Below are 27,613 nucleotides of genomic sequence, written 5' to 3' on the forward strand. Positions count from 1 at the left end.
TGTTGTGAGTTTAGGGTTTAATAGCTATTATTCCTTGTTTTAGTTTGTATCCTATTTATTATCAATGTCTATAAACTTTACATGGGATTGGGCTGCCTAGATTAATATTGATGGTTCCTTGTAGCTAATGTACGATACTACTCATGTTGGTCGCCAAGCCGAACTAAGATCATATAGTGCTAGCCATGTACTTTGTTACTTGAATATAGTTTCTACTGTTATGTTTAGTATACATTATATTTTTGTTGATATAATTTTTTTTTCATGGTGCATAGATGGATGTGTGTAGTTTTGATCTATTGCACAGTGGAAGAACATCTTGGATAGTATTTTTTATTTGAAAATTTTTAGTTAGCATAGCTAAAAATTTGGATAAGTGATTGCATGGCCAAACATTAATTATAGTTGTCAATTTGGAAAACTTTTGTAACTAATGAAGTTACTCAAACATGATAGATTTTGTGTATGTTTGAGTAGCTTCTAGTTAAAGACTAATTATATGCAAATGATGAAAGTTTTTATGCAATAGTTCATTTATTCTTATATATTATTTTCTATATGTGCATGATATGGTTATTCAAGGTGAAGGATAGTTGTGCATTGTCTTCTTTTTTATGACTTTGTGGCTAACCCGATAACCCATCATTGACAGTCACAGTTAAATCACCTAAACCCACTGATTGAAGACAAATCAGCCACCGTGTGACCCGTTCCACAGAAAGAAGGAAACCTGACAGTGACTGTAAGTAATTTGCGGTTTAGGTTTCATATTTTGGGACTTATGTGTTTTGGATTTTGTGTTTTTTAGTTTCATATTTGTGTAAATGTTTACGTTAGGTAGATTAATTGTGAATATGAAGTATTGTTAGTTTGTTTGTTGTAGGGAAAGAAAGTTCCAAGCTTCACAAGGAAGATGGCTGGGAGGTCTAAGCAGGGGAGGACATTTTTTGTTGGTGACAAGCATGGAAATGTGGCCCATCCCAAAGGGAAGAGAAGGCCACTGTAATGTGGACCTGTTAGTCAGCCTATTTACAAGAAGACTTTCAGAAGCACGACAACCCCACCAAGCACACCATGATCAAAGAAGCATGACATAGACAAACTTTATAGTCTATTTTTGGATACCACTAATTGTGTCTTTTCTAAGAATGCAAAAAGAGAACCAAGTGTATAACATTTGTTTACCTTTTGCACCACCATTAATTAACATGGATGTGAAACCTTAGATAATTTGGTAAATGTATTGATGGTAACACCAAAACATGGGAGATGATATTGTGGAATGAAATTATGCAGGTTATTTTTTTGTTCATGGAATTGTTATCAAATGTGTGGAAACTCACTTCCTAGAACAAGCATCTTTGCTATAGTTACATTGTAATTTAGTACAAAACTACTTAGAAAATTTTGCTAGTTATGAGCTGATTAGTTTGTAATGGACCTTGATGGCAAGGGGATGCATTAATGATAGAATGGTTGCAAAGAAATCATTAATGATGACTGAGTACAATGTAAAATATATGGTTCAAGTTAATGGCTTTTCAATTACACATATAAGTTTTAATCATTGGAGGAGCCAACTTAGCTTCTGCTATATCTGGTTATGATAAAAATGTTGTCGTTGTCTCAGGAGTTGGAATACTTATATAAATCAATGTTAGAATTCCTCCAAAAATATACAATTTGAGATTTCATGAACAAAGTGCCATGTTTATTTATTTATTTTAATCGTTCAAAACAGACAATCCATCAGATGGGTGACAAAGTACATTACAAATCATAACAATAACATTAAAATGTAAATTTGATCCAAATTAGCTAAACTTTTGGCAAAATCTTTTTGTGCTCCACTCTAGCCCCATTGCACCATATCATAAGAGTCACAATAATTACAAATGCAACCCACTATAACAACAATGCAGTTCTCAACTTTTTCTCCTCCTTGTGGTGTACAATTAACTCATCTTGATCAACTCTATCAATCTTTTGCATGTGTTCTTGTAGTCGACATATAACTCTGTTCAAACTAACAAAGAATGCCCTCCCCTATTCAAACCTCCCAGCTCTCTTCTTGGTGAAGCTTGGAACTTTCTTTTCCTGCAACCAACAAACCAGTAGGTAACACATTATAACCAATGGAACTTAAGAAATTGAACTCAAATAACTATTGAGACAACATCAACTTTAGCTAACGTATCTCCAGCTAAAGTCAAGGGATCAGATAATAATGTTTAAGATTCTTATGTTATCCAATCACTACAAACTGATAATGTTTAAGAGTTCTTATGTAATCCAATCACTACAGTATAGCTATCTATTGTGTCATCTAGTAAAACAGATCTTTGTATATGATTTAGTATAAATATAATTGGTTGTTACTTAGAATTAATTAAGAAAGCAAGAAACAAAATATTTTGTATTAGTTTCTTTAATAATTATTTAACAATGGGGTAGGCTATGTAATTATATCAACAGAAATATAATATCTACTAAACATAACAGCAGTAGAACCTATATTCAAGTAACAAAGTACACTGTTAGCAATATATGATCTTACTTCAACTTGGCGACCAACATGAGTAGTATCGTGCATTAGCTACAAGGAACCATCAATATTAATCTAGGCAGTCGAATCCCATGTAAAGTTTATAGACATTGATATGTAAAGTTTATAGACATTGATAATAAAATAGGATACAAACTAAAATAAAGAATAATAGCTATTAAACCCCAAACTCACAACATGAATAGTATCATAAATTAGCTACAAGGAACCATCAAAATTAATCTAGGCAGCCCAATCCCATGTAAAGTTATAGACATTGATAATAATATAGGATACAAATTAAAACAATGATTGCAAATAAACCCCAAACTCATAATTCCAAACCCCAACCCCAAATTCCCATCAGACCTGTCTCTTCCCTAAACAAAAACAACCAAATCTCACCCTATAACAGACTTGCAAAGCCAAATTCACTATCATACAAATCTTGCAACATTAGGTGTTCTCGTTCCATAACAGAATAAAACCATTTCAGGTAAGATTTGGTTATAAAAATAAGATAGATTACGGTGCCAAATCCAACATCATAAAAAGATAGACCCTTTTATTTTTGGTAAGAAAAAAAAATACAAATAAGATGTGAAAAATACAAAAAATAAATAGAAAAAGAGAAAAAAACTTTCTTACGATATCAGATGTTGGAAGTAGCAAGAAAGCTTCCGGCTTTGGGGGTTGGAAGCAACGAGAATAAGAGATGATTTTGGGGTTTTCTAACCAGATAAAGGCCGATCTTTTCGGAATTGATTATGTCCAGCAGCGAAGCTCTGGCAACGATGCTAGGTAGTGGCTATGGAGGTTTGGAGGAGAGAGAGCGGTGCGAGAGAAAGCAGAGATGAAGAGAAAATTTTGATTTTCAAAAAAAGGGAAAATGCCTGTTGTTGTTTTAATGGCGGGCTTTGAAATTTTTAGGGGCAAGTTTGTTTTTTTATTTTAAGTTAACTGAGTTGTCGATATGTAATTTTTAATACATGTGTCAATTTTTTATTGGACCTAGAAACACCATATGGATGCTGAGTTGGAGTTTCAGAAACAACATATACTTTCTCTCTCATTTGACTTCGCATAAAATACAAAAGCGTAGGATTCCGATTACAGTAACTAATTATATATTAATTTTACTCTCTTAGAAGGATAACTAATCAATATTCTTGTGAACATGGTGAACTAAACAGGTGTCCAAGTCTAACGTGTCAGTGCAATGATCCGCTGGACACAAGCTTAGCCCCACAGGAGACAGAGTAACAAGTGGGTGTAGCTTTTTCTATATAAAAGGAAGTTTCAACATGCATGTCGAAGACCACAAAAGTACCAGGCTTGCAAAGCCACAACGACCCAGCACTCCTTTTGTTCGTCTTCCAGGCCCATTCTTCAGCATTGAGTGCTACAGCACTGATAAGTGCACGGCCACAATGTGACAATATCTCAGAGGTAGCCTTATATATATATATATATATATATATATATATATATATACACAACATTGAGTGCCCTGGGCAGCTGATGAGGATGATTTTATAAAATATTCCTGACGCTCCCAACGCGCTAAAGGGACGGACCTGATGACGTCAGGCTGAAGCGGAAGAAATTGACGACGTAGCTAAAGGTCGTAAGCTGACGGCCTTATAGGGATCAACGGCATACGCTGATGACTCAGCAGGCTGATGAGAACAAAGGTTGAAGAAGGCAGGCAAAACCATCCATGACAGTTGCTTGGTTCCCACGCATACGTGAGTAAGAAGAATTCTTGCATCACACGTTTAATTCTAATTAAGAAGACTCCTATAAGGAAAAGAGCTCTAAGGGATATGCAATATCCACTAATCACTCTCCTAGAAGGGAAGTACTTCCTCGCCAAGGCGCAGATTTCGGCCCTACACTACTATAAATACCCCAAAGCCCTCATAAACCAAGGTACGCATAATTCACCTCAGCTCTAGCACCTTAGAGTTGTGAATAAGAGATTTTCTCTAACTTGACCGTCGGAGGGTGTTTGGCCGGTATCACACCGATACCCTTCTTAAGGTCTTCAGCTTTTGTGTTGTGCAGGTTCTTCATCAGGGACACGTGAGGACCGTGTGGCTTATTGACGATTTTCGGCATCATCACTTTCTTTACAAAAAAGATATTGATTTTTTTTTTCTGTCATATGGTCACAAACTTTCCCCTATTCACAAGTCTCGCACCCTAAACCTAATTAAGAAAGAGCCGAACACCCGAAACTTCACTTTACAATTGTGCAAGGCCACATAAAAGTTTAACAATTATCATATAAAAGGAATTTAGAGTCTATTTAGATAAGCAATTTGGGAACCTAAAAGCGCAATTTCTCCTAGATTTTTACAAATTCTCATTTTAAATTTAAAACACCATTTTACAACTTATACAAACGCACCTTTAGTAATAAATATGAATTTCATTGAACATTCTCTCGTAGAAAATAAACCAAAAACTTGAAAAACCAAGATTACAACTAACAGATATAATGTGTAATAAATCAATAGCTAAAAGAAATTTCTAAAAATTACAACTGACATAAAAGTTGTTAAATGTTCCAATAGTCATAAAGCAAATACGTCTAACATTTGTTAAAGCCAATGCCCAATGTGTGTGCCAAGTGCCACATTAAGCATATACTAAGTCGATCCAAGATTTATAAATAACTATAAAGAGCTTCTATTGTGCTTAGATGACTTATTTTGAGATATAACATAAATGTGACTAGAGTTTTTTCTTAGAGCATGTGACTCACACAATAGGCATAGATATAGCAGCCCAATTTACTACAATAAATTTCTGACCCATACTTGATTTGACTCGTAGCTAAGCTAATCAAACATAAACTCGTCTGACCTAATTCGTTAGATGATTGAGTAATATGTCTTTTTTTTTTATTTATTGATATGTTTAGACTCGTATTGGTGATTCATCAATAACTAATGTGGTTTACTTCATTTTTTTTTTATCTTACCCTATATTACATTAAGGAAAATCTAAAACTAGGGATGATAATTTTGCTCCACCTCACTTGACCTACCCCTCCTTGCTTCACCCAGCACGAGTTTTACCCGCCTTGCAAAGGTGGTGGGGCTAGAATAGGGTGAGATTTTATCCCGGCATCATAGGGTAGGACTATGATGAGTTTAGACTTTTAAGACCCACCTCACCCTATCCCCTCATTGAAAAGAGTTATAATTGTAAATTTTTTATACTTTAGAACCTTACTATTTAAACAAACATATCAATATTAGCTTATTTTATTCTACTCAAAGTAGCTCTTTGCTTCTATTTTGTTATATGTTATACTATGGGATTTTTATTTTTGTTGTGATATTGTCTTGTTTAACACTTGGATAATACTATTTAGTTTTTGCTAAAAATTAATTTGATTTGATAGGATAAATTTAGTTGTAATTTCAAGTATATAATTATTAATAAAATAGGTTTTATTAAAAAAATTGTAATAGTTGCAGGACAAATTAATAAGAAGTAGAGTTTTATAGGGTATGGCGGGACTTTACGGGGCCCCGAGGGGCGAGAATGGGGCAAGAGATCATAGAAAAAAAAATGTTAATCTTAGCTAGAGAGTCGATGAGCAACTTACCCGACTCCTCTATTAATTTTTGAACAGTTAAATATATAAATAGAATAATTATGTTAATCAAATAAACAATAAAAAAGATCTCTTTGAATTTGTCCACAACCCAGCCTAGTCAAGACCTCGCCAAGCCTTTCTTTTTAGTTACTATGAATCAAAGAAAAAAAATATTGTTTATTTTAGCTAGATGATCGAAGATGTGGGGAGCAAAAAGACCCTGATGGGAATATGGGTCGTTGGGCCATGCTAAGGAAGGCCGACCTGCTCTTGGGTTTAGAACTTGTCAGTGCTACAGGTCGGCCCATACGCCGAGGATCCGAGGATCCAGCCGAGGATGAATTTCCCTTCGGACGGACACCAGAGAACCCGGGACTTCATGGTAAAGGTTAGGGAATGACATAGTCAAGACCAATGGTTAAAGGGGGTGAACCCTTGACTGTCCTAGAAGTACCGATGTTAGAGAAATACCAAAGATAAAGGCTGCCACCTCCACATTAAAGACCCTGCACCTACCACCCTGGCCGCATTAATGGGGAAGTGACACCTGAACAGTGGAAGGGAAACTTCTGGTTACTATTCAAAGGCACTGAGAAAAGAAATATCTAGGCTAAGAGGGAGTTAAGGCAACACGTGTACAAAGTATCAAAAAGAAGAGTATTTAAGGAGCAACCTAGAACAAAAAGACGGACGGACTTTTTTGTAATCCAGAAGGAAAAGAAAAAAAAAAGGGAAAGAGATAATATAAGAACAGCTCTCGGCTTACGTCCGAGCAGGTTGATTTATAATATTCCTTATTGTTTCCAAGTGTTTGCAATCTTTGGCTTGTCATTTAATCCTCAAATATTTCTAACCTGGGTTTCAAGCCCACACTCTACAAATTCATATTGTTTAAGGCTCATTGGGCCTGAGCCCATAACTGTTCTTGGGGCCAGGTGCAATTGTGCACTTACAATTGGCGCTGTCTGTGGGAAACCTAGTCTAGAAGAGGTGGGGGTAGGATGGCAGGCTTAGGCTCTCACCATGCAGAATCACAAGGATCACAACCGGAAGATCATTTCGAACGTCTTGAACGTCGAAGGGATCATGAGGGAAGTGTCCATACAAAATACCCAGGCGCTAGCCATATTCATGAGGGGGGTAGCACCACCCACGATGAGGGTTCTAAATCCATGCAGAAGGAAATTAATCGTTTGAAGAGAAAGTTACGCCGTGCTAAGCATAGGTCTTCACCGTCCTCATCTAATTCTTCCTCGGAGGAGGATAGGGGAGGTGGCTACAGCCTAAGCTCACGTTCTCCCCAATGCAACATCTTCCGGAATGAGGACGACCACCAACCCGCCGACGTAGAAGCTTCGTTCTAGGGGCTTAGGTAACGATACTATGAGTAGGGCGTTGCACCAACTCTCCAAATCTCCATTTACACTTAGGATTGAGAAAGGAAGGCTTCCCGAAGGTTTACCCAACCACTTTTACCATCTATAACGGCCGGTCGATCCGTGGAGCACGTGAGTCACTTCAACCGAGGATGGCAGTGCACTCTCACAACGAGACCCTGGTGTGTAAAGTTTTCCCCTCTAGCCTGGGACCTGTTGCTATGAGGTGGTTCAACGGCCTTAAATCAGGGTCTATAGGTTCATTTGGGGAGCTTACTAGAGCATTCGCTTCGCGGTTCATTACGTGTAGCAGAGTACCTCGGCCATTGGACTCGTTGTTATCCATGACCATGAAGGAAGGGGAGACGCTGAAAGCATACTCCGACCGTTACTGGGAGATGTTTAATGAAATAGATGGCGACTTTGATGAGGTGGCGCTTAATACCTTTAAAGTGGGTCTTCCTACTGATCATGACTTGAGAAAGTCTTTGACCAAAAAACCCGTTCGCAGCGTACATCGTCTCATGGATCGTATTGACGAGTACAAGAGGGTGGAGGAAGACCAGCAGCAAGGAAAGGGTAAGGAGAAGGTTATCCCGCAGGAGAGAAGAGATTTCAGGTCGGACAGGTACCACAATAACAAGCCAAGGAGAGATTACGTTGGGCAGTCCGGCTCGGCAGCACCTCAGGCCGTAAGCACGGTGTTCCGAGAACCAGTACATCAGTTGCTGGAGAAAGTTCGTAAGGAGCCCTTCTTCAGATGGCCCAGCAAGATGGCAGGGGACCCTGCGAAAAGAAATCAAAACCTTTTCTCGCATTACCATCAGATGTGGACCACACTCCGAGAACCGTCGGACTTCGTGGAACCATCTCGGGGCGGCTCGTCGCTGAGGGAAAGTTAAAGCGGCACTTGTGTCGGCCCAGCCGGAGTCACCAAGTTGGCTCAAACAACCGGAGGAATAATTCATCTCGGCCAAGATTGGGAACAATTAATGTTATCTTCGCCACCCTGGTAGGACCGACTCAAAGGGTCCCACTAGGGTGATGGCAGTTTCACATCCTCGCCGAGGATGTGGGTAGTAGGCCGAAGAGGTTGAAGGGCGCTTTGCCCGTCTTAGGTTTCTCCGAGGAGGATAAGGTAGGGACTATCGGCCCCATGACGATGCTCTCGTGGTCACCCTCGGATAGGGAACTATGATGTGAGAAGGGTGATGATAGATCGAGTGCGCCGGTGCAAATATTATGTACCCTGATCTATTTAAGGGGCTAAGGTTGGAGTTGGAAGATCTAACTCCTTACGACTCGCCGCTTATAAGCTTCGAAGGGAGAGCCGTCGTGCCGAAGGGACAGATCCGTTTATCCGTTCAATCCGGCTCAGAAACGGTTGAGGTGGATTTCATTGTGGTTGACGCGTACTCTCCATATACAGCCATCCTCGTCAGGCCCTGGCTGCACGCGCTTGGGGCTGTTTCCTCTACCTTGCACGCTAAAGTCAAATTCCCCTCGGGGGAATGTGTTGAGGAAATCCTCGGCAACCAATCGGTAGCCAAGCAGTGCATATCAGCTGCGGTACTACATCAGACAGAAGCCAAGTCTTCGGCTTTAATCACCAAAGACTTATAGCAGTTAACGACTCGTGATTCATCTGGAATGGTGACAGGAGATGAGACACATTGCGAGGAGTTAGAGAAGTTTCCAGTAGCCGATGACCCAGAGAGATTCTTCCAAGTCGGTGTACTTTTGCCACACCCAGAGAAGATGGAATTGTTAGAATTCTTGAAGGACAATGTTGATGTTTTTGCGTGGGATCCTTATAAGGCTCCAGGCATGGATTCGGGCTTCATTTGTCATCACTTAAATGTCAACCCAGCTATTGTTCCGAGGAGACAGCCACCTCGGCGATCTTCCAGAGAACATTCTGAGGCTGTGAAGGAAGAGGTTCTTAAACTCAAAAGGGCGGGGGCTATCAAAGAAGTTTTCTACCCCGAATGGTTGGCTCATATTGTTGTTGTTAAAAAGAAGAACGGCAAATGGAGAGTATGCGTGGACTTTACTGATCTGAACAAGGCCTGTCCTAAAGATTCGTTCCCAATGCCACGTATTGACCAACTGGTGGATGCCACTGTCGGGCATCCTCGGATGAGTTTTTTGGACGCCTTCCAGGGTTACCACCAAATTCCCTTGGCGTTGGAGGATCAAGAGAAGACTGCCTTCATTACTCCGACGGGGAATTATCATTATAAGGTCATGCCATTTGGTTTGAAGAATGCTGGGGCTACCTACCAAAGGATGATGACTAGAATGTTCAAACAGCAAATGGGGAAAACCATTGAAGTATATGTGGACGATATGGTGGTGAAAAGCAAAACAATACCCTCACACGTGAAAGATTTGGCCGACACTTTTCAAATACTGAGAAAGTACAAGTTGCGCATCAACGCCTCAAAGTGCTCTTTCGGCGTGGGGTCTGGAAAGTTCTTGGGATCATGATTACTCATAGAGGCATAGAGGTAAATTCGGTGCAGGTCAAGGCTATTCAGGACTTGCAGTCTCCTCGGAACCCAAAAGAAATCCAGAAGCTAACGGGAATGATTGCTGCCTTGAATAGATTCATATCTCGGTCAGCTGACCGGTGTTGTCCTTTCTTCCAACTGTTGAATAAGTGGAAAGGGTTTCAATGGACTGAGGACTGCGAGTTAGCTTTTCAACAGCTCAAGCAATATCTTTCTCGGCCACCCATTCTGTCTCGTCCTGAAGCACATGAGATTTTGTTTGCTTATCTGGCAGTGGCCGTCCACGCGGTTAGCATGGTCCTGATAAGAGATGATAACAGGGTGCAAAGACCGGTGTATTACGTTAGTAAGTCTTTAGGTGAAGCCGAGGTGCGTTATCAACCCCTAGAGAAAGCGCTCCTGGCCGTGGTTCATGCCACACGAAAGCTTCCCCATTATTTTCAGTCCCACATAGTGATTGTTCTGACCCAATTGCCCCTCAAGGCAGTGCTGCGTAGCGCCGACTACTCAGGAAGAATAGCAAAGTGGGGGACCATCTTGGGGGCTTTTGATGTTAAATACAAGCCTCGCACCTCGGTGAAGGGTCAGGTTCTCGCTGACTTGGTGGCAGAATTTGCCGAGCCATTGCTGGAAGAAACTTTAAAAGAGGCCCACATGGGTGAAAAATCAGTTGGTGTAATCACAGCTGCGGTATCGCCGATTTGGGAAGTGTGTGTGGATGGAGCAGCCAATCAGAGAGGGTCAGGTGTTGGACTTGTCCTGACGTCCCCTGAGGGAATTGTTTTCGAAAAATCTTTGAGATTGGCATTCTCGGCCACTAATAATAAGGCCGAATACGAAGCGGTCTTGGTAGGCATGAAAATGGTGCGTAGAATGGGTGGAAAGGAAATCCATGTCTTCTCGGACTCTCAACTGGTGGTCGGCCAGGTCACGGGGACCATGGAGGCTAGAGATCCAAGGATGCAGGAATATTTGGCCCAGATCAAGCGCCAGCAAACTGAATTTGACTTTTTTGCCTTAACTCATATCTCTCGGAGCGGAAACACCCATGCAGACTCCTTAGCCACGCTGGCAACGTCCTCGGCTCAAGGTCTACCTAGGGTTATCCTCGTTGAGGATTTACTAGAACCCTCTCTTGTCATTACCAACGCGCCTCGCATCCATCTGATAAGGCCTGGACCTAGTTGGATCGACCCGGTCATATCTTTTCTTAGGAATGATGTCCTTCCTGAAGACAAATCTGAAGCAGATAAGATACGCCGAAAGGCGCCACGTTTCTGGTTGTCCGAAGACCAGAAACTGTACAAACGATCCTTTTTAGGACCGTACTTGTTGTGTGTACACCCTGATTCAACGGAAGGGCTTCTAGAAGAACTGCATGAAGGGATTTGTGGCAGCCACACTGGGGGAAGGTCCTTAGCCCACAGAGCTCTGACTCAGGGTTATTGGTGGCCCAATATGCAAGGGGAGGCTCAAGACTATGCCAGGAAATGTGATCAGTGTCAGAGGTTCGCCCCTAGTATTCATCAACCTGGAGGAGTTCTTAACCCCCTTTCCAGTCCTTGGCCCTTCGCACAGTGGGGACTAGACATAGTTGGGCCATTTCCGAGGGCAACAGGTAACAAAAGATGGCTTCTCGTGGGAACAGACTATTTCACTAAATGGGTTGAGGCCGAGCCCTTAGCAAATATTAGAGATGTTGACTCCAAAAAGTTTGTCTGGAAAAACATCGTCACTAGATTCGGTATACCACACACACTCATCTCAGACAATGGTGTTCAGTTCGACAGTAAGGCTTTTAGGAAGTATTGTGGTGACATGGGTATCATAAATAGATATTCCACCCCAGCTTATCCTCAAGGAAATGGGCAAGCCGAGACTGTTAACAAGGTCATTGTCAGTGGGCTGAAGAAAAGGTTGGACGATGCGAAAGGTAGATGGGTAGAAGAGCTCCCTCATGTTCTGTGGACGTATCGGACCACACCGCGCAGGTCCACTGGAGAAACGCCATTCTCTATGACTTATGGAGCCGAGGCGGTGATACCTCTGGAATCTGGTTTTCCTACCCTAAAGACGAGCTCTTTTAATCCAGAGAATAACGCGGGACTCTTGGAGAAAGGCCTAGATTTGCTTGAGGAACGGCGCGAGGCAGCTATGGTCCAAATGGCTTATTATCAACAGAAGCTAAAACGGGGATATGATGCCCACGTGAAGCTAAGACCACTTGCACCTGGTGATCTTGTACTAAGGAAAGTTGTAGGCACTTCTAAGAACCCAGCTTGGGGTAAGCTAGGACCCAACTGGGAAGGCCCCTATCGCATTGTTTCGAGGGCCGGCATAGGGTCATATCGGCTAACTGACCTAGATGAAAAAATTGTACCACGCCCATGGAATGTAAACAATCTTAGAAGGTATTATTATTAATAAAATGTGCTTTTTTCAGTGAACATTTTAAAGTTATGAGTATCTCTGACACTTGAAGCTATTGTTCTTAAGAATCAAACAAAAACTTGGTTAAGTGTAGTCCTCGGACCACAAACCTTGTGAAAATTGATGTCTTATCATTTGTTAAACAGAACCTTAGTTATGTCGGGTCCTCGGACCTCCTACTTTGGGAAAATTAACATTTGAAGTTACAATCTTTAAGAATCAAACAGAAACTTGGTTAAGTGTAGTCCTTGAACCACAAACCTTGTGGAAATTGATGTCTTATCATTTGTTAAACAGAACCTTAGTTATGTCGGGTCCTCGGACCTCCTACTTTGGAAAAATTAACATTTGAAGTTACAATCTTTAAGAATCAAACAGAAACTTGGTTAAGTGTAGTCCTCGGACCACAAACCTTGTGGAAATTGATGTCTTAACATTTGTTAAACAGAACCTTAGTTATGTCGGGTCCTCGGACCTCCTACTTTGGGAAAATTAACGTTTGAAGTCTTTAAGAATCAAATAGGAAATTGATTAAGTCCGGTCCTCGGACCCCAAGCTTGATTAGAGTTAATTTCTTATTGCGTCTGGAAATTAGTGCCTTACTGGTCATTAATTCAGATCTTAAGTTTTATATCTTTAAGCGTTAAGCAAATTTAGGTCCGGAATGGTCCTCGGATCTTACATCCTACTAAACACAATACCACACATTATAAGGATTTAACCGTTATATGAGGTTTCTTTTTATCAAGGCATTGTTTAAAATATCTCAATTATGTCATCTGTTGTTAAATTTTTAATACTAAAACGTGCAAATGACTGCGTGGAGGTTATGATTGTGTAATAGTTGGAGTTAGATTTTTTTGTTCTTTCCCTTTTGACTGTGTACTAATGGCAATCTTTATAACAAATACAAAAAGAGTAAAGTAAAACGGATGTAACATAGGTGAGAACCAAATGAAATTGTTTTTCATTAATCATTCAAATATATATTACATATTTAATTCAAACATGGAAAAAGAGAAGTCCTAAGCTAGGTCCTAAGCCTTTAGAGGGGGGTCTTGCTGAGAGGTACTGGTGGCCTCGGTCTTTCTCAACTCTAGCTCAAAGGGAGTCAAGACTTGCTTCCCTTTATCTGCTGTCTTCGTTGGAAGGACGTTGGGTTCCACTATCTGGCTCAAGTCCTTCTCTGCATCCCCTCCTCCTTCCTTCTCTTTGTTGGAACCTGAAGGTTCTGTAGGATCAGGAATTTGCTGTGGGACCACCGGAGGCAGAGCAGGAAGAGTTGACTCAGGGGTAGGAGTAGCAGCAGGAACCTCTTCAATCTCCTGTATCTCTAGGGGAAGCCAAACGTTCTTAGATTTCCTCAGGTCCGAGGACAGAGGAACTCCAGCTACGTTTAGGGCTTCCCCCCAGACTTTCTGACAGTACTCTCGGCACAAAGCCGCGAAGGCCTCTGTCAGCTGCTCCTCGGTTGTTGCTACCCCTTCCTCGTAGCTCGTCTGCTTAGCAGCCTCTAAAGAGCGTTGGAATGAGCTGGCTTCTTCCTTCATCAGCGCAAGTTCCTTTTCCAGATCCGAGCGCTCCCTTTGGGCTTGGGAGAGCTCTTCATCTCTTTCGCGAAGGAGCTTGCGCTGCCCTTCTATCTGGGTCTTCATGGTCTTCATATTCGCCTCGGCCCCATTCTTCTCTCTCTTTAGATCAGCCACCTCCGTGGTAAGTTTCTCGTTCTGAGCAAGGGCTGTGCCCAAGGACTTCTCAGTCTCCATCCTAATTTCCTGCTCAGTTCTGGCCTTCTTCCAAGTGTCTTCTATGAACTTCTCGGCTACAAAGACCTCCTGAATGGCCTGCAACAAAGTATGATGGAATTAGGAATAGTAAAAAACTAATGTATATTGTTAAAAGTGGAATCTTCCTAAAAGGGGTTAAACTTACCAGCGCTAAGTCTCTTTTTAAAGAGAGGAATAGTTGTGGCTGGCTCATTTTTTCCAAGGTCTCCATGTCCTTGAGCAGCAGAAGAGGGCGTTCCAACACTTCGGCCAAGTGGTGGGCATGGCCTTGTTGAACCGCCCTTATACTGGATTGGCAGGAGATGGGTGCGCCGTCCAGTCTTAAGTCGGGGGACCAGGTGGTTGGTGCTCGGCGCACTTCGGCCTCGTCCCTAATTTCCCCGCTTTCAACTGAGCGGGCCCTACCCTTGCCTTTGTCCAGCTTCTGCTGCTGAACCGGTGGGAGTTGTTGTCGCAGTTTTTTAGGGTCTTTGTTGATCATCCCCTCGGCCTCCCCCTTTCTCTTCTTTTTGGGATCCTCAGCTGGAAGTTTTGGCTCAGCTGGAGGAGGGGGAGGTGGCAAAGTTTGAAGAGCTTGGGACCCCCCGTCTTTTTCCCAGCAACCTTCGCAGCTCTGTTAGTTAGGAGACCCTTCATCCTGTCCATATCTTCCTCGGAGTCGTCTTCTGGATGGGCGAGAACTAATCCTGCAATTCCAGAAACTTCAGTGGCTTCTTCTTCCTCGTCAGAGAGTACGACGAACTGGTTCCCTCGAGGTCTTTCGGTGTCTTCAAATTGGAATTGATCTATTTCTTCGTCTAGTGTATGTGAAGAAGACACCTGCTCTTCTGGAACGACAGTTGCCTGTGAGTGCACGGCGAGGGGAATTGCTGCTATGGGCTGATTGTACAAAACGGTGTGAGGGGCATCCGGGAGATCGCGGTCGTCCAAAAAGTTGGGCCGGGCTACGTTTATTCTCCTTCGCCTTCGGTCACCCGCGACGATGGCGTTTTCTATCTCCTGGAAGTCCGAGGAGATGGGAGTGTACCCCAAAATCAGATAAGCAGCTCTAAGTTGTAAGTCCTTGCTGACGAACACCTCGGAGCGAAGCACTCGGTTTAGGTCGGCAACGCTGCAATGGCTCAAGCGTGGATGCACGTGTTGCTTATCTGCAACGAAAGACGTGAAAGTGAACAACATGGTCAGATTCCAACAGCAAGTGATAAAGTTAAACAAATATAAATACATGTTAGTGTGCATGTTCGTGAATATTAAAGGAAGTTGTGAGAGGGGGAGATTAATCCTAAGGTGTCGCACCTGGATCTCCCCACTCAACTGGGCAGTGGAGGCCGTCGTGCCAGTTTCCAGAGACGATCAGGTAGTCGTCCTTCATGCCTTTGTTGGATTTGGGTAGACAGGAGATTAGCCTAACGACACTGGAGCGAGATTTAATGTAGTAACCTACATTGGAAAGTTTGTGGGACTCGTACAGAAAAACGACATCGTGCCAGGTGAGATTCAAACCCATTTGCTCGTTCAGAGCATCGACACTACACAAAACTCTAAAAACGTTTGGGAGGCACTGATCGGGACACAACCGGTGGTTGCGAAGGTACTCCCTAGTTACAGGTTTCATTGGGAGGGTCATCCTACCCTCTATGAAGGCTATCATTGGGATGATAACCTCTCCCTCTTTTCTAGAACCGGCCACGGCTTCTGCTGGGCAATATTTCAAACCTACATCGCCGGGAATGTTATATTTGGCTCTGAAGCCTTCCATTCCAGCGGCGGTATCAACTAGACACTTAAACCTACCCATCAGAAAAGAACGAAAGGCTAAACTCTAAAGGGGAGAATATCTACGAGGACAGCCGAGGACTATGTCCGAGGAGAAAAGGTTAAGAATAGAGAGAGCAAGAACTTGCAAAGTTGAAGGTGTGCAAATTTCCACGGTTTTCTGTAGGTAAAATGTGATTGCTGATGTTTTGATGGGATTAGCCCCTGGGGAATTAAATGAAGGCGCAGGTTCCCGAAGCGTCACGATGTGCGGAAAAGCGGCCCCGAAATTATGTTCGTCCTGCCCAAATTTTCGTGGAATGATAAGGACCGTTGGATGCTCATTTCACCGTTGAACGTGGGGGACAAGGTACAACTTACGGTAATAAATGCGCGCGTTTTTGAAAATGAAACCGCCAAGTGGCATCTTCTGGGACGCGAAACGATTTCTACACGTGCAATCATTCACAAAGTGTGTGGAGTAGGTTCTCATCAGATCAAAACCCTATTTTTCTCCTCGGACGTTGAAAATTAGAGTTTTGAGGGGCTATTGTAGGGAGCAAAAAGACCCTGATGGGAATATGGGCCGTTGGGCCATGCTAAGGAAGGCCGACCTGCTCTTGGGTTTAGAACTTGTCAGTGCTACGGGTCGGCCCATACGCCGAGGATCCGAGGATCCAGCCGAGGATGAATTTCCCTTCGGACGGACACCGGAGAACCCGGGACTTCATGGTAAAGGTTAGGGAATGACATAGTCAAGACCAATGGTTAAAGGGGGTGAACCCTTGAATGTCCTAGAAGCACCGATGTTAGAGAAATACCAAAGATAAAGGCTGCCACCTCCACATTAAAGACCCTGCACCTACCACCCTGGCCGCATTAATGGGGAAGTGACACCTGAACAGTGGAAGGGAAACTTCTGGTTACTATTCAAAGGCACTGAGAAAAGAAATATCTAGGCTAAGGGGGAGTTGGGGCAACACGTATACAAAGTATCAAAAAGAAGAGTATTTAAGGAGCAACCTAGAACAAAAAGACGGACGGACTTTTTTGTAATCCAGAAGGAAAAGAAAAAAAAAAAGGGAAAGAGATAATATAAGAACAGCTCTCGGCTTACGTCCGAGCAGGTTGATTTATAATATTCCTTATTGTTTCCAAGTGTTTGCAATCTTTGGCTTGTCATTTAATCCTCAAACATTTCTAACCTGGGTTTCAAGCCCACACTCTACAAATTCATATTGTTTAAGGCTCATTGGGCCTGAGCCCATAACTGTTCTTAGGGCCAGGTGCAATTGTGCACTTACAGAAGAGCAATTTACCCGGCTCTTCTATTAGCCCTTCAACATCTAAATATATTAATAAAATAAGTAATAGAAAAGATTTCTTTAATTTTTATTTTCTGTAAGAACCTATTTGACTTCCACAATCCAATTTAGCAAGATCTAGCCGAGCCTTTCTTTTCTATTCCTATGAATCATAGAAAAAAAAAATGTTAATCTTAGTTAGAAGGTTGATGCTCAACTTACCCAACTTTGCTTTTAGTTTTCGAATGGAAAAATATATTAATGAAATAAATAATATAAAAGATCCATTTGATTTTGTCCACAACCTAGTCTGGTCAGGACCTCAATGAGCCTTTCTTTTTTGTTCTACAAATCAAAAAAAAAAATGTTAATCTTCCCTAGATAATCGATGAGCAACTTACCAAACTCCTCAATTAGCCTTTGAACGGCTAAAAATATAAATAAAGTAAATAATAGAAAAGATTTATTTGGTTTTGTTTGCAAGAGCCATTTTTCACAACTCAACCAAGTCAGAACCTTACCGAACCTTTCTTTTTTATTCCTATGAAACATAGAAAAAATGTTGATCTTGGTTAGAGAATCGATGTTCAATTTACCCAACTCCTCTATTAGCCTTTGAATGACTAAATATATAAATAAAATAAATTATAGAAAAGATCTCTTTAATTTTTTCCACAACCTAGCATAGTTAGGACCTTGCCGAGCCTTTATTTTTTTTCCTATGAATTATAAAAAAAAATGTTAATATTTGCTATAAGATCGATGAGCAACTTACCCAACACCTCTATTAGTCTTTGAACTGCTAAATATATGAATAAAATAAAAAATAAAAAACATCTCTTCGATTTTGCCTGTAAAAGCCTTTTTTACATCCACAACTCAGCCTTTTTAGAACTTTGCCAGGCTTTTCTTCTTTATTCCTATGAATCATTGAAAAAAAATGTTAATCTTGTTTAGAGGGTAGATGAGAAACTTACCCCAGCTCCTCTATTAGCCTTTGAAAGGCTAATTATATAAATAAAATAAATAATAGAAAATATCTCTTTGATTTTGTCCACAACTCAACCTAGTCAAGACATCATCGAGCTTTTCTCTTTTGTTCCTATGTATCATAGAAAAAAAATGTTAATCTGCATTAAAAGGTCGATGCTCAACTTACCCAACTCCTCCATTAGCTTTTAAACGGCTAAATATATACATAAAATAAATATATTAATAAAATAAATAATAGAAATGACCTTTCAAATTTTTTCTTCAAAAGCCTTTTTTTTACTTCCACAACCTAGTCTAGTCAAGACCTTGCCGAGCCTTCCTATGAATTATAGAAAGAAAAAAAATGTTAATCTAGGCTAGAGGGTTGATAAGCAACTTATCCAGCTCCTCCAATAGCCTGTGCAAGTCTAATTACATAAATAAAATAAATAATAGAAAATATATCTTTGATTTTGTCCACAACTGAGCCTAGTCAGGACCTTATCGAGCTTTTCATTATTGTTCTTATGAATCAAAGGAAAAAAATGTTAATCTTGGGTAAAGGGTCGATGCTCAACTTACCCCCAACTCCTCTATGAGCCTTTGAACGGGTAAATATATAAATAAAATAAATATAGTAATAATAGAAATGATCTCTTTAATTTTGTCTGTAGGAACTTTTTTTACTTCCACAACCTAGCCTAGAAAGGACCTTGTCAACAAGCCTTTCTTTTTTATTCCTGTGAATCATAGAGAAAAAAAAAATGTTAATCTTGGCTAGAGGGTCGATGAACAACTTACCCGACTCCTCTATTAGCCTTTGAAAGACTAATTAAATTAATAAAATAAATAATAGAAATGACCTCTTTGATTTTATCTAAAACCCAACCTAGTCAAGACCTCGCCAAGCTTTTCTTTTTTGTTTTTATGAATCATAGAAAAAAATGTTAATCTTGGCTAGCAGATCAATGAGCAACTTACCAAGCTCCTCTATTAACCTTTGAACGGCTATATATATATTTTAGAAAATATCTCTTTGATTTTGTTTGCAAAAGCCTTTTTAACATCCAGAACCAAGCATAGTCAGGATCTTGTTGAGCATTTCTTTTTTATTCCAATGAATCATAGAAAAAAAAATGTTAGTCTTGGCAAGAGGGTCGATGAGCAACTTACCCAGCTCCTCTATAGCCTTTGAATGACTAATTATAAAAATAAAATAAATATATTAATAAAATAAACAATAGAAAAGATATATTTGAGTTTGTCCACAATCCATCCTAGTTAGGACCTTGCTGAGCTTTTCATTTTTGTTCATGTGGATCACAGAAAAAAAAATGTTAAATCTTAGCTGGAGGGTCGATGAGCAACTTACTCAGCTCCTCTATTAACCTTTGAACAACTAAATATATTAATAAAATAAATAATAGAAAAAATCTCTTTAATTTCATCTACAAAAGCCTTTTTTTACTTTTACAACCTAGCCTAGTCAGGACCTCACTGAGCCTTTCTTTTTTGTTCCTATGAATCATAGAACAAAAAATATTAATCTTGGTTAGAGGGCGGATGCTCAACTTACTTGACTGTTGTGTTAGCCTTCAAACAGCTAAATATATTCATAAAATAAATAATAAAAAAGACCTCTTTAATTTTGTCCACAACCCAACCTAGTCAGGACCTCACCGAAATTTTCTTTTTTGTTCCTATGAATCATAGAAAAAAAATGGTAATCTTTTATCCACAACCTAGCCTAGTTAGGACCTCGCCAAGACTTTCTTTTTTATTCTTGTGAATCATAGAAAAAAGAAATGTTAATTTTGGCTAGAAGGTCAATTAGCAACTTATCTGGCTCTTCTATTAGCCTTTGAACAGCTAATGTGGACTCTTCACATATGTTGAGGGCTTGCATGTCCTATATAATTCTTAATATCCTAAATAATTTATAGAAATAATAAATAAAAATTAAATTTATAAATAAGCTATATAATTAATAATAAATATATGAGTTAAATAAATAATAAAGTAAACCTTTTTTCTTTCATCCACAAGAGCTTTTTTCATTTCCACAATGTAGCCTAATTAGGACCTCAATGAGCCTTTCTTTTTTGTTCTTAAGATTCATGGAAAAAAAATAATGTTAATCTTAGGTAGAGTATATTGGGTTATAGAACTAGAAAGATCCTTATAGAATTTGTGGAGGTGAGATCCCAACAATCGTGGGCTCGCTGGGCTCGAATCCCCAATTAATTTGTATTCCATTATGGGTTTAGCCCATAATGGGAAGGCCCAAGAGAAGTTTGGCTAATAACTGATAATTTGAAAATGTGGTACAATGGTTTTCTGATGGAAGTGTGACTGTTCGAGGAGAATTTCAAATAGCCGAGATGCCCCTTTGGGAATCTAAGTTAGATCCCTTTCCTTAACTATTGCATTTTGATCTTTCATTGTTCACTCGTATTTCTCTCCCCAGCATTATGTTCCAACCTCTTGCTCCTCCCCCTTGCTTTTAGTGGGTCTGTCATGATTAGAGAATCTTAGGCGCATACGTGGGTCCCTCCACTTATAGAGCTTGGGTGGTTTCCTAAGTCTGGGCTACTGTTTTAGCACCTCTAATCACACATTAGTGATAGGTCTCATAGGCATGTCATTGAAATGATTTTCTAGTAAGTTGTGTTTGACGCTAAATCTTGTGTTCAGCAGGGGGATTTCCCCAAGGCATTACCTTCCTTCTTCAGGGATAGTGAGCTTTGTTCGGATATACATGTCGGGGACATGTAGATCTGTCTAGGCCAGATTTAGGCCAAACCTAAATTTACTGGCCCAAAGCTTGGGCATAGTATGGGCTAAGCTCTTATTAAGCCCCGAGCTTGGGCCTAGTATAGGCCAAGCTCTTGTCCATCTATAATAGCCCCCCACGATCCCATCTCCAATACATGGTAAAGGGACCGTGGTTATGATCTCATCATCTTGGGATGTTCACCGCTAAAACCGTCACGTCTTGGTGACACTAAGCATCAGATAATAAATGCGCCAAATTTGACAACTTCCCCCTTCGCACGCTTCATGACAACTGTCATAGATCAATAATAGTGGTTGCCTATCCATTGAGCTCCTAAGGTACATGGAGATCAAGCGACGGCATGGCTTCATTTCTTTTATTTCTTTCCTCTAGCCTTTCACTCTCTCGCTGTCTCTTTCTCTTTTCTTGCTTAAAGCGCTCCTACTGAGACCACTCACCCATCCCCTATAAGTATACTCATCCTTTCTCATTTCCATATTCTTTAGGTAGTTATGGGTAGATTTGTTAGGTTGGTAGACACCCCATCACATCCCTTATGATGTTTCCCTCAAGATGCTATAATCGAATAGCGGGAACCAAGGGCTATTTTTGTTCCCTTAATAGTCATAATAAAAGTTCTATCCTTCCTTTCAACCAAAGGGTGCCTTGGACTTAGACTTACCTTGCAGTTGATTGTCCTTTAGTCTTTTGTACTCCTCTACCCTTTCCATCAGCTCATGCATATTTGTGACGAGTCGAAGGGTGAGTGAGGTCCTGAGTTCAGCTCAATAGAAACACCGACTTTAAAGGTGCTAGCTGCCACTCCCCTAATCTCGTGGTATAATTCCCAATATCGGTCCGAGTATGCCCTTAGGGTCTCCCCTTCTTTCATGGACATAGTGATTAGGGAATCTAATGGCTTTGGAACTCGTTTGCGAGTCACGAACCTAGTCTTAAACACTCGGGTCAATTTGTCATAACTATTAATAGGTCTATTAATAGACCCCTTCTCTAGTCCATTGAACCATCTCATAGCTATGAGACCCAAACTGGATGGGAAAATCTTACATATCAAGGCCTCGTTCTTAGAGTTAATAGCCATGCTTTGGTTATATTGACTGACGTGCTCCACAGGGTCAAACTTCCTATCATAGTTGGTAAATATGGGCTTCACAAATCTTCGTGGCATGTTTGACCCTTCGATGGCCTTAAAGAATGGAGAACAGGAAATTTGCTGCAAGGGGGGACTCATTGCGTCATTACACTATGTTGAGGGTTCACCCTATGTCCTTACAATCTGGAAGCTCCTCAGAGAAGTCTTTCTTTCCCCGATCCTCTGTGGGAGGATTCTCTCCTATTATTCCTATCTTTATCTGGTTCTTATGCCTACTCACGGGGGATAGCATCCTTTCCCTATGTCTCTGTGAGGGGGAATTCGACCTCCCTGATTCACACAATAAAACTCCTCGGTGTTCTCCCTCCAGCAAGAGTTCTCTTTCACTAGGTTTATCTCTCGTCGGTCCCTATTCTCCGCAAGGATCCTCTTCTCCCGTTGCAACGTTAGAACCTGAGCCCTTAGACGATCCATCTCCACATCAAGCTATCCTATGGAGTTGGTCATTGACTTTTCCCTAAGGCGCGTGAAGGGAGAACCACCTCCCTGCTATAACTTCACTAGGGTTCCTCCTGACCCTCTCTTCTTACCTCAAAATGTATCCTTTAGTCGAGAAGGTTCCTCCTGACCCTCAAAATGTATCATTCTTTGACTAGTCATCCTAACCCCAACTAACTTCTAGCCCTGCTGCTTAGTGGATTTCCCACAAACTCCACCAATTGTGGGGGGCTATGAACTTAAAAGGGCTCCATGCTTCTTAATGATCAACCACTATCTCACCAAAACACATCACACATTTCCTCTGAAACTTGGGACTTCCTTTGGGAAAATTTCCCTCCCTAAAAATATCATCTTACAACTCAATCACGGATTGGACGATCAATTCGCTCTGAGGAAGTAGAAAAGAATCTAGACTCAAGGATAGTATTCCAAAATTTTTTGTCACTCTTTGGTTTATTGGACACACAGAAATGCTACTATCTTTGAGGGAAAACCCTAACTCACAGGTACACATCAGCCTTTCATGATTTTAATGTAGGTTTTGATCGACCAATTATTGATGGTGGTAATAATAGTAATCCTCTAGCTTGGCCTTATTGGGAGGAGTGGCAACTACTGATACAAGCCGAAACTACTAAGCAGTTGATTAGAGAGAAGAGCATAGCTTGCATAGGGAAGACCAGAGATGGAACTGAGACCAGAGATGGAACTGAGGGCTTTCACCACCACATCTAAAGACTGTCGCTCAGCAAGACTCATTGCAATTCGTGAAGCTCTAATCTGTGCAGCAGGCTTGGGCTTCCATACAGTGGTCATTCTGAAAAGCAGCAAGTATAGATCCAAGAACACTGGAAAAACAAAATGCACTGACCTTGGTGGACTGAAGCTATCCTAGATGATATTTATAATATTATACAGCAGAACTCTACGCTGATTTCTATTTTATATGCTTCTAAGTTTATGTTATCTGATTGTAGGAATCCAGATACAATGGTAGCAAAACAATCTCCTCACATTATGATGTAACCTATTATCTTTACCGGGTATTAAAAAAAAGCACATTGTGTATAAATAAAAATATTCTAGGCACGCCATATATACTATATAACTAAAACAGAAAAGGGTTGTGTTAACGGGCACCGTAAGGTGCCCATTAACAACATATTTTGGATAACTTTTTGTGTAACTTTTTCAACTTTTGACACTTTTTCAGTTTTTGGCAAAATTTTTTTTATCTCTTTTGACAAATTTTTTGATAGCTTTTTTTCCTCTTTTTAAATGAAACACAAAAAAGGAAATGTTAACAAGTACTACCACTACCCAACAAAACAAAACTTAAGATTAGTAGTTAAAACCTAACCCACACGCATAACACGCACACTGCAATCAGTCTTACATATCATCGTGAGGTGTTATTGTCTTCAAACTAGAAAGATACACTAAATCCATTTTTATTGACAAGCAAAATTACCATTTTTTTTCATGCATTTTGTAATTGTACACGAATCAAACACATGAACATAATTCCTGCCCCTAAGATAGGGAACAAGTACTTATCAAACTCATGCACTTAAGGTAAGCAGACATACAGAAGTTATTAAGGGAAAAAAACTAAGGGAACATGCATTAAGCTAGCAATTACCTTTCGTTCCGTGCCCATTTCCACAGCTTCTGAACACTATTTGACCCAAGTGCCAAAACCCCAAGGCCAGAATTAGCATATAGAAGTCGAACAACCTAAGTATAAACATAGGACAGAATGCATCATCAAGTATATAAACTTTATAATAAGAAGCCAAATATGGTAAACTTGCAGAGAGTTGAGAGGTCACATTATAACCAACCTGTGTATTAATTATTTTGAACTTTTAGTAAAATTTATAATACTTATTGAAAATACGGTATTAAATACAAGATACTTCACAAACCTTGCCGGAAGAATCTGTGCCTTCAGGCATGGTAACTAATCGGCGCTGGACAGCATCCACAATTTCAGACAACTGCCAGGGTTTGGTTCTATCAGTTCCATCCTCCATGCTTCTACCATTTGGATCAACTCCATTCTTCATATAAAAGTTTAATTTTATATATATATATATATATATATATATATATAAAAGTATGAATAATTTTATTGAAATGAGACAAGGCATACAAACAGAAGCACACCACAATAATCAGCAGACATAATTCACCACCCAAAAAAAAAAAAAACAATTGGGTGCTTTGGAGTTCGACCCATTATTTTGAAGCATAGAAGAATGCAATTGTCTTACATACTACACTGTGACTACCAACTAAACAAATAACTGTCAAGATGTCTTCTGCATCAAATTATATGCATGGCCAGGGCAACATTAAAAAAAACAGGCAATTTATAGATTCAAGGAGCTTAAGGCATTAAAGAGAGGCCAAAATATAATATCGGTCTAAAAAGAAAGAAAAGCATAATCATAAAAATATAACAGAATATGGCCCTAAATAGGGCTGATTGGAGAAGAAGGATTTATGTAGCCCACCAAAAATAAAAGCACTATACATTGTCCAAAGAGTATCTAGTGTACACTCAAACATACTAGTCGAATTATGAACACTTCCTACAAAAATCTAATATTATACAATGTAGATTCTATATGATACTAAAGACATCTATGAATACTGTCTTTTTTTTTTTGATAGTTATGAATACTATCTATATAGATATGTAAACTAAATGACACTTTTTTTTTATAAGACTTAACTGAAGAATACAAATTTTAGATGCAAAGTTCCCTTGTTAAATGTATAGCCAAATAATAAGAAAAGAAAGTGCATAACTTTTGTCTATGAGTAGTTAATTTGCAAAAAGTACCTATCATTTGCTAGATTCCAAGCTTCCTGCCTCAGTTCTGGAGGTGTTTCGAGAATGGCAAGGTAGTTAGATATGAATTTATGAGGATGTTCAACATGACAAACAAATCCCATCTCTTTCAATACACGTCTTTCTGTTCTGCTCAAGCCAATCTTGAGGTCATGATATTTCTGTTAGAAAAGTAATACGATAAACAAGATAAGCATGAGAATTTATTGCATTTTTAGAGAAAAAAAGGACCATATAAGTGCAAAGACACCTGAAGTGCTAAAAATTAACCACCGATTCACACAAAGCCATTATACTCGGTGGTTGCCAAAAAGAAAAAAAGAAGAAAAATTAAATTCTTGTGCCAAAGAAGAAAATGATAAACAGGTAATTCATGGAAAAGAAGGTGGGTGCTTAACCTGTGAACCAATCTCCAAATGCTCTATCGGTAAGTTCTCCATCCTACATTCTATTCTGTGGAAAACAATAAGGACTTGTCTTGCTTTCCTTGGGCTTTCCTCGAGCTTTGATGCAAGCCATAAGCAGCTTGCAGCAACTTTCTGCAAAAAATTATCATATCCCAGAAAATTAATGGGTGAGTTACATGGGCATAGACGTTTTATGCTGTTCCAAGTTAGTAACACAAATATTATTCATTTGTTGCTAAGAAAATGTAAGAATAAAAATACATTCTGGAAAACAATGACCTTAATTCAATGGAGCTCAAGGCAACTGTTGGACTTGGTAGAGGTGAATTACAAATACAAAACTAGTGGTAAATTATCAATCATCTAACCATAATTCTAACACTCCCTTCATGTATAATCTCAAACTCTCTCTTAAGAAGTGAGGCCCAACACGATATTTTTAACATTTTTAATGAAAGTTGGAGTAAAGGTAGGGTTCGAACTCTTGCAATAGAAACGATGTTATAGAACCTGCCCGGTCGGCACAGCTTCAGGTCTATAAGTACAAAGATTAAGGTAACATACTGAAGCAAAAAAATTAAGAAAAGTAAACAATTTCATAAACCCAACATATAAAGAAAAAAAAAAAAAAAAAGAGGATACAGTTTAAGCAAGATGCCTCTTTCTTGGAGGATGAGATCAAAGCCATAGATTCGTAAGGCTGCCACATCATAACAAACACAAAATTTTAGTCTAACATACCCATCAAAATTATTATTTTTATTTTTCAAGTCACAAAGTTGAAACTGTGTATAAACATGAATGAAGCATTTAGATTGAGAAAATCTGGAGATTGCCTTAATTGTTATATGGCGACAAACCTTGAGGGTCTCTGTCTCCTATCACCATTGAACTCACCGGAGTGGGGCGGGTCTGGCTGTTGTGGGGTGGACCGGTGGTAGTGTGGTGATGAAGAGGCCAGTAAGGGGATGAAAACGAAATTCTGAGGAGAAAATCAAAATAGAGCAGAATATTATTCATAATCTGGAGTCTGGTCTTAACAACCCACAATGGATTTGTTTTGATGGAATTGATAAAAGGGAAAAAAAAGCAGTGATGCCCAGTCGTTTTTTTTGTTTTGGTTTTTCTCAATTCCAAAAAAGAATGAATTAATAGAGAAAGTAATTGAGTTTGATCAAAGCATAGAAACAAATTTTAGAGAGAGAGAGAGAGAGAGAGAGAGAGAGAAACCTGTGCTGCGAATGGGTTGAGATTTTGTCTGCTTTTGATGAGAAGAATGCCTCTGAAGCAAACGGAGACAGCACTCTCCATTGCCAATGCCCATCTCTCTCTGTGATTTCAAAATCTAAAACAGAGAGTGTGGGTTTATGTGAGGGATTCTTATTTATAACTATATGGGGAAAGCAAGGCAGGGGCGTGGCCTCTGGGATTTTTGACGGCAGCTCTCAACTCAACGGTAACATTTTTTGAAATTCAAAAATATATTGTAGTTGGACTTGGATCAGACTTGGATCACTGCTGGCTTATGTTCGTTTTAACTGGGCCCAAAATAAATGATAGTATTTTCTAGCTCACTAAAAAAAAGACTAAATTTATTAGTATATATATTTAAAAAATCACTAGTGTTTGAAGTGGAAATTTTCCATAAAAAATAAATTTT

The 27,613-nt window shown here is 39.9% G+C and overlaps 1 protein-coding gene across 3 annotated transcripts; it reads right to left on the reverse strand.

Annotated features, from left to right (window-relative positions):
- Positions 1-1,752: 1,752 nt before the first annotated feature.
- LOC142637414 (protein TPR1-like) lies at positions 1,753-27,275 on the reverse strand. Of its 3 annotated transcripts, none has more exons than XR_012844628.1 (7): positions 27,184-27,269; positions 26,814-26,935; positions 25,945-26,085; positions 25,538-25,707; positions 24,615-24,686; positions 24,329-24,423; positions 1,753-2,097 (listed from the first exon to the last, which is right to left on the reverse strand). XR_012844628.1 is itself a non-coding variant. In XM_075811691.1 (7 exons), exons 5-7 carry the CDS (start codon positions 24,720-24,722, stop codon positions 2,022-2,024), a joined length of 279 nt encoding a protein of 92 aa, XP_075667806.1. In that variant the 5' UTR covers positions 24,723-24,749; positions 25,538-25,707; positions 25,945-26,085; positions 26,814-26,935; positions 27,184-27,275; the 3' UTR covers positions 1,753-2,021. The 3 variants fall into 3 exon arrangements, 1 of the variants encoding a protein (XP_075667806.1); XR_012844627.1 differs by having other exon boundaries at positions 24,615-24,749; XM_075811691.1 differs by having other exon boundaries at positions 24,615-24,749; positions 27,184-27,275.
- Between the last annotated feature and the right edge of the window lie 338 nt (positions 27,276-27,613).

The sequence above is a fragment of the Castanea sativa genome, chromosome 5 (assembly GCF_040712315.1).
Source record: "Castanea sativa cultivar Marrone di Chiusa Pesio chromosome 5, ASM4071231v1".
NCBI lineage: Eukaryota > Viridiplantae > Streptophyta > Magnoliopsida > Fagales > Fagaceae > Castanea > Castanea sativa.

Bases quoted from the DNA above. Each gene is read 5' to 3' on its own strand.
- LOC142637414 (XM_075811691.1), bottom strand. From the start codon at position 24,722: ATGGAGGATGGAACTGATAGAACCAAACCCTGGCAGTTGTCTGAAATT. The intron at 24,424-24,614 runs GTTTGTGAAGTA...GTTTATACTTAG, and splicing joins GCACAGATTCTTCCGGCAAG to GTTGTTCGACTTCTATATGC. The intron at 2,098-24,328 runs GTAATTGCTAGC...TGTTGGTTGCAG, and splicing joins AAATGGGCACGGAACGAAAG to GAAAAGAAAGTTCCAAGCTT.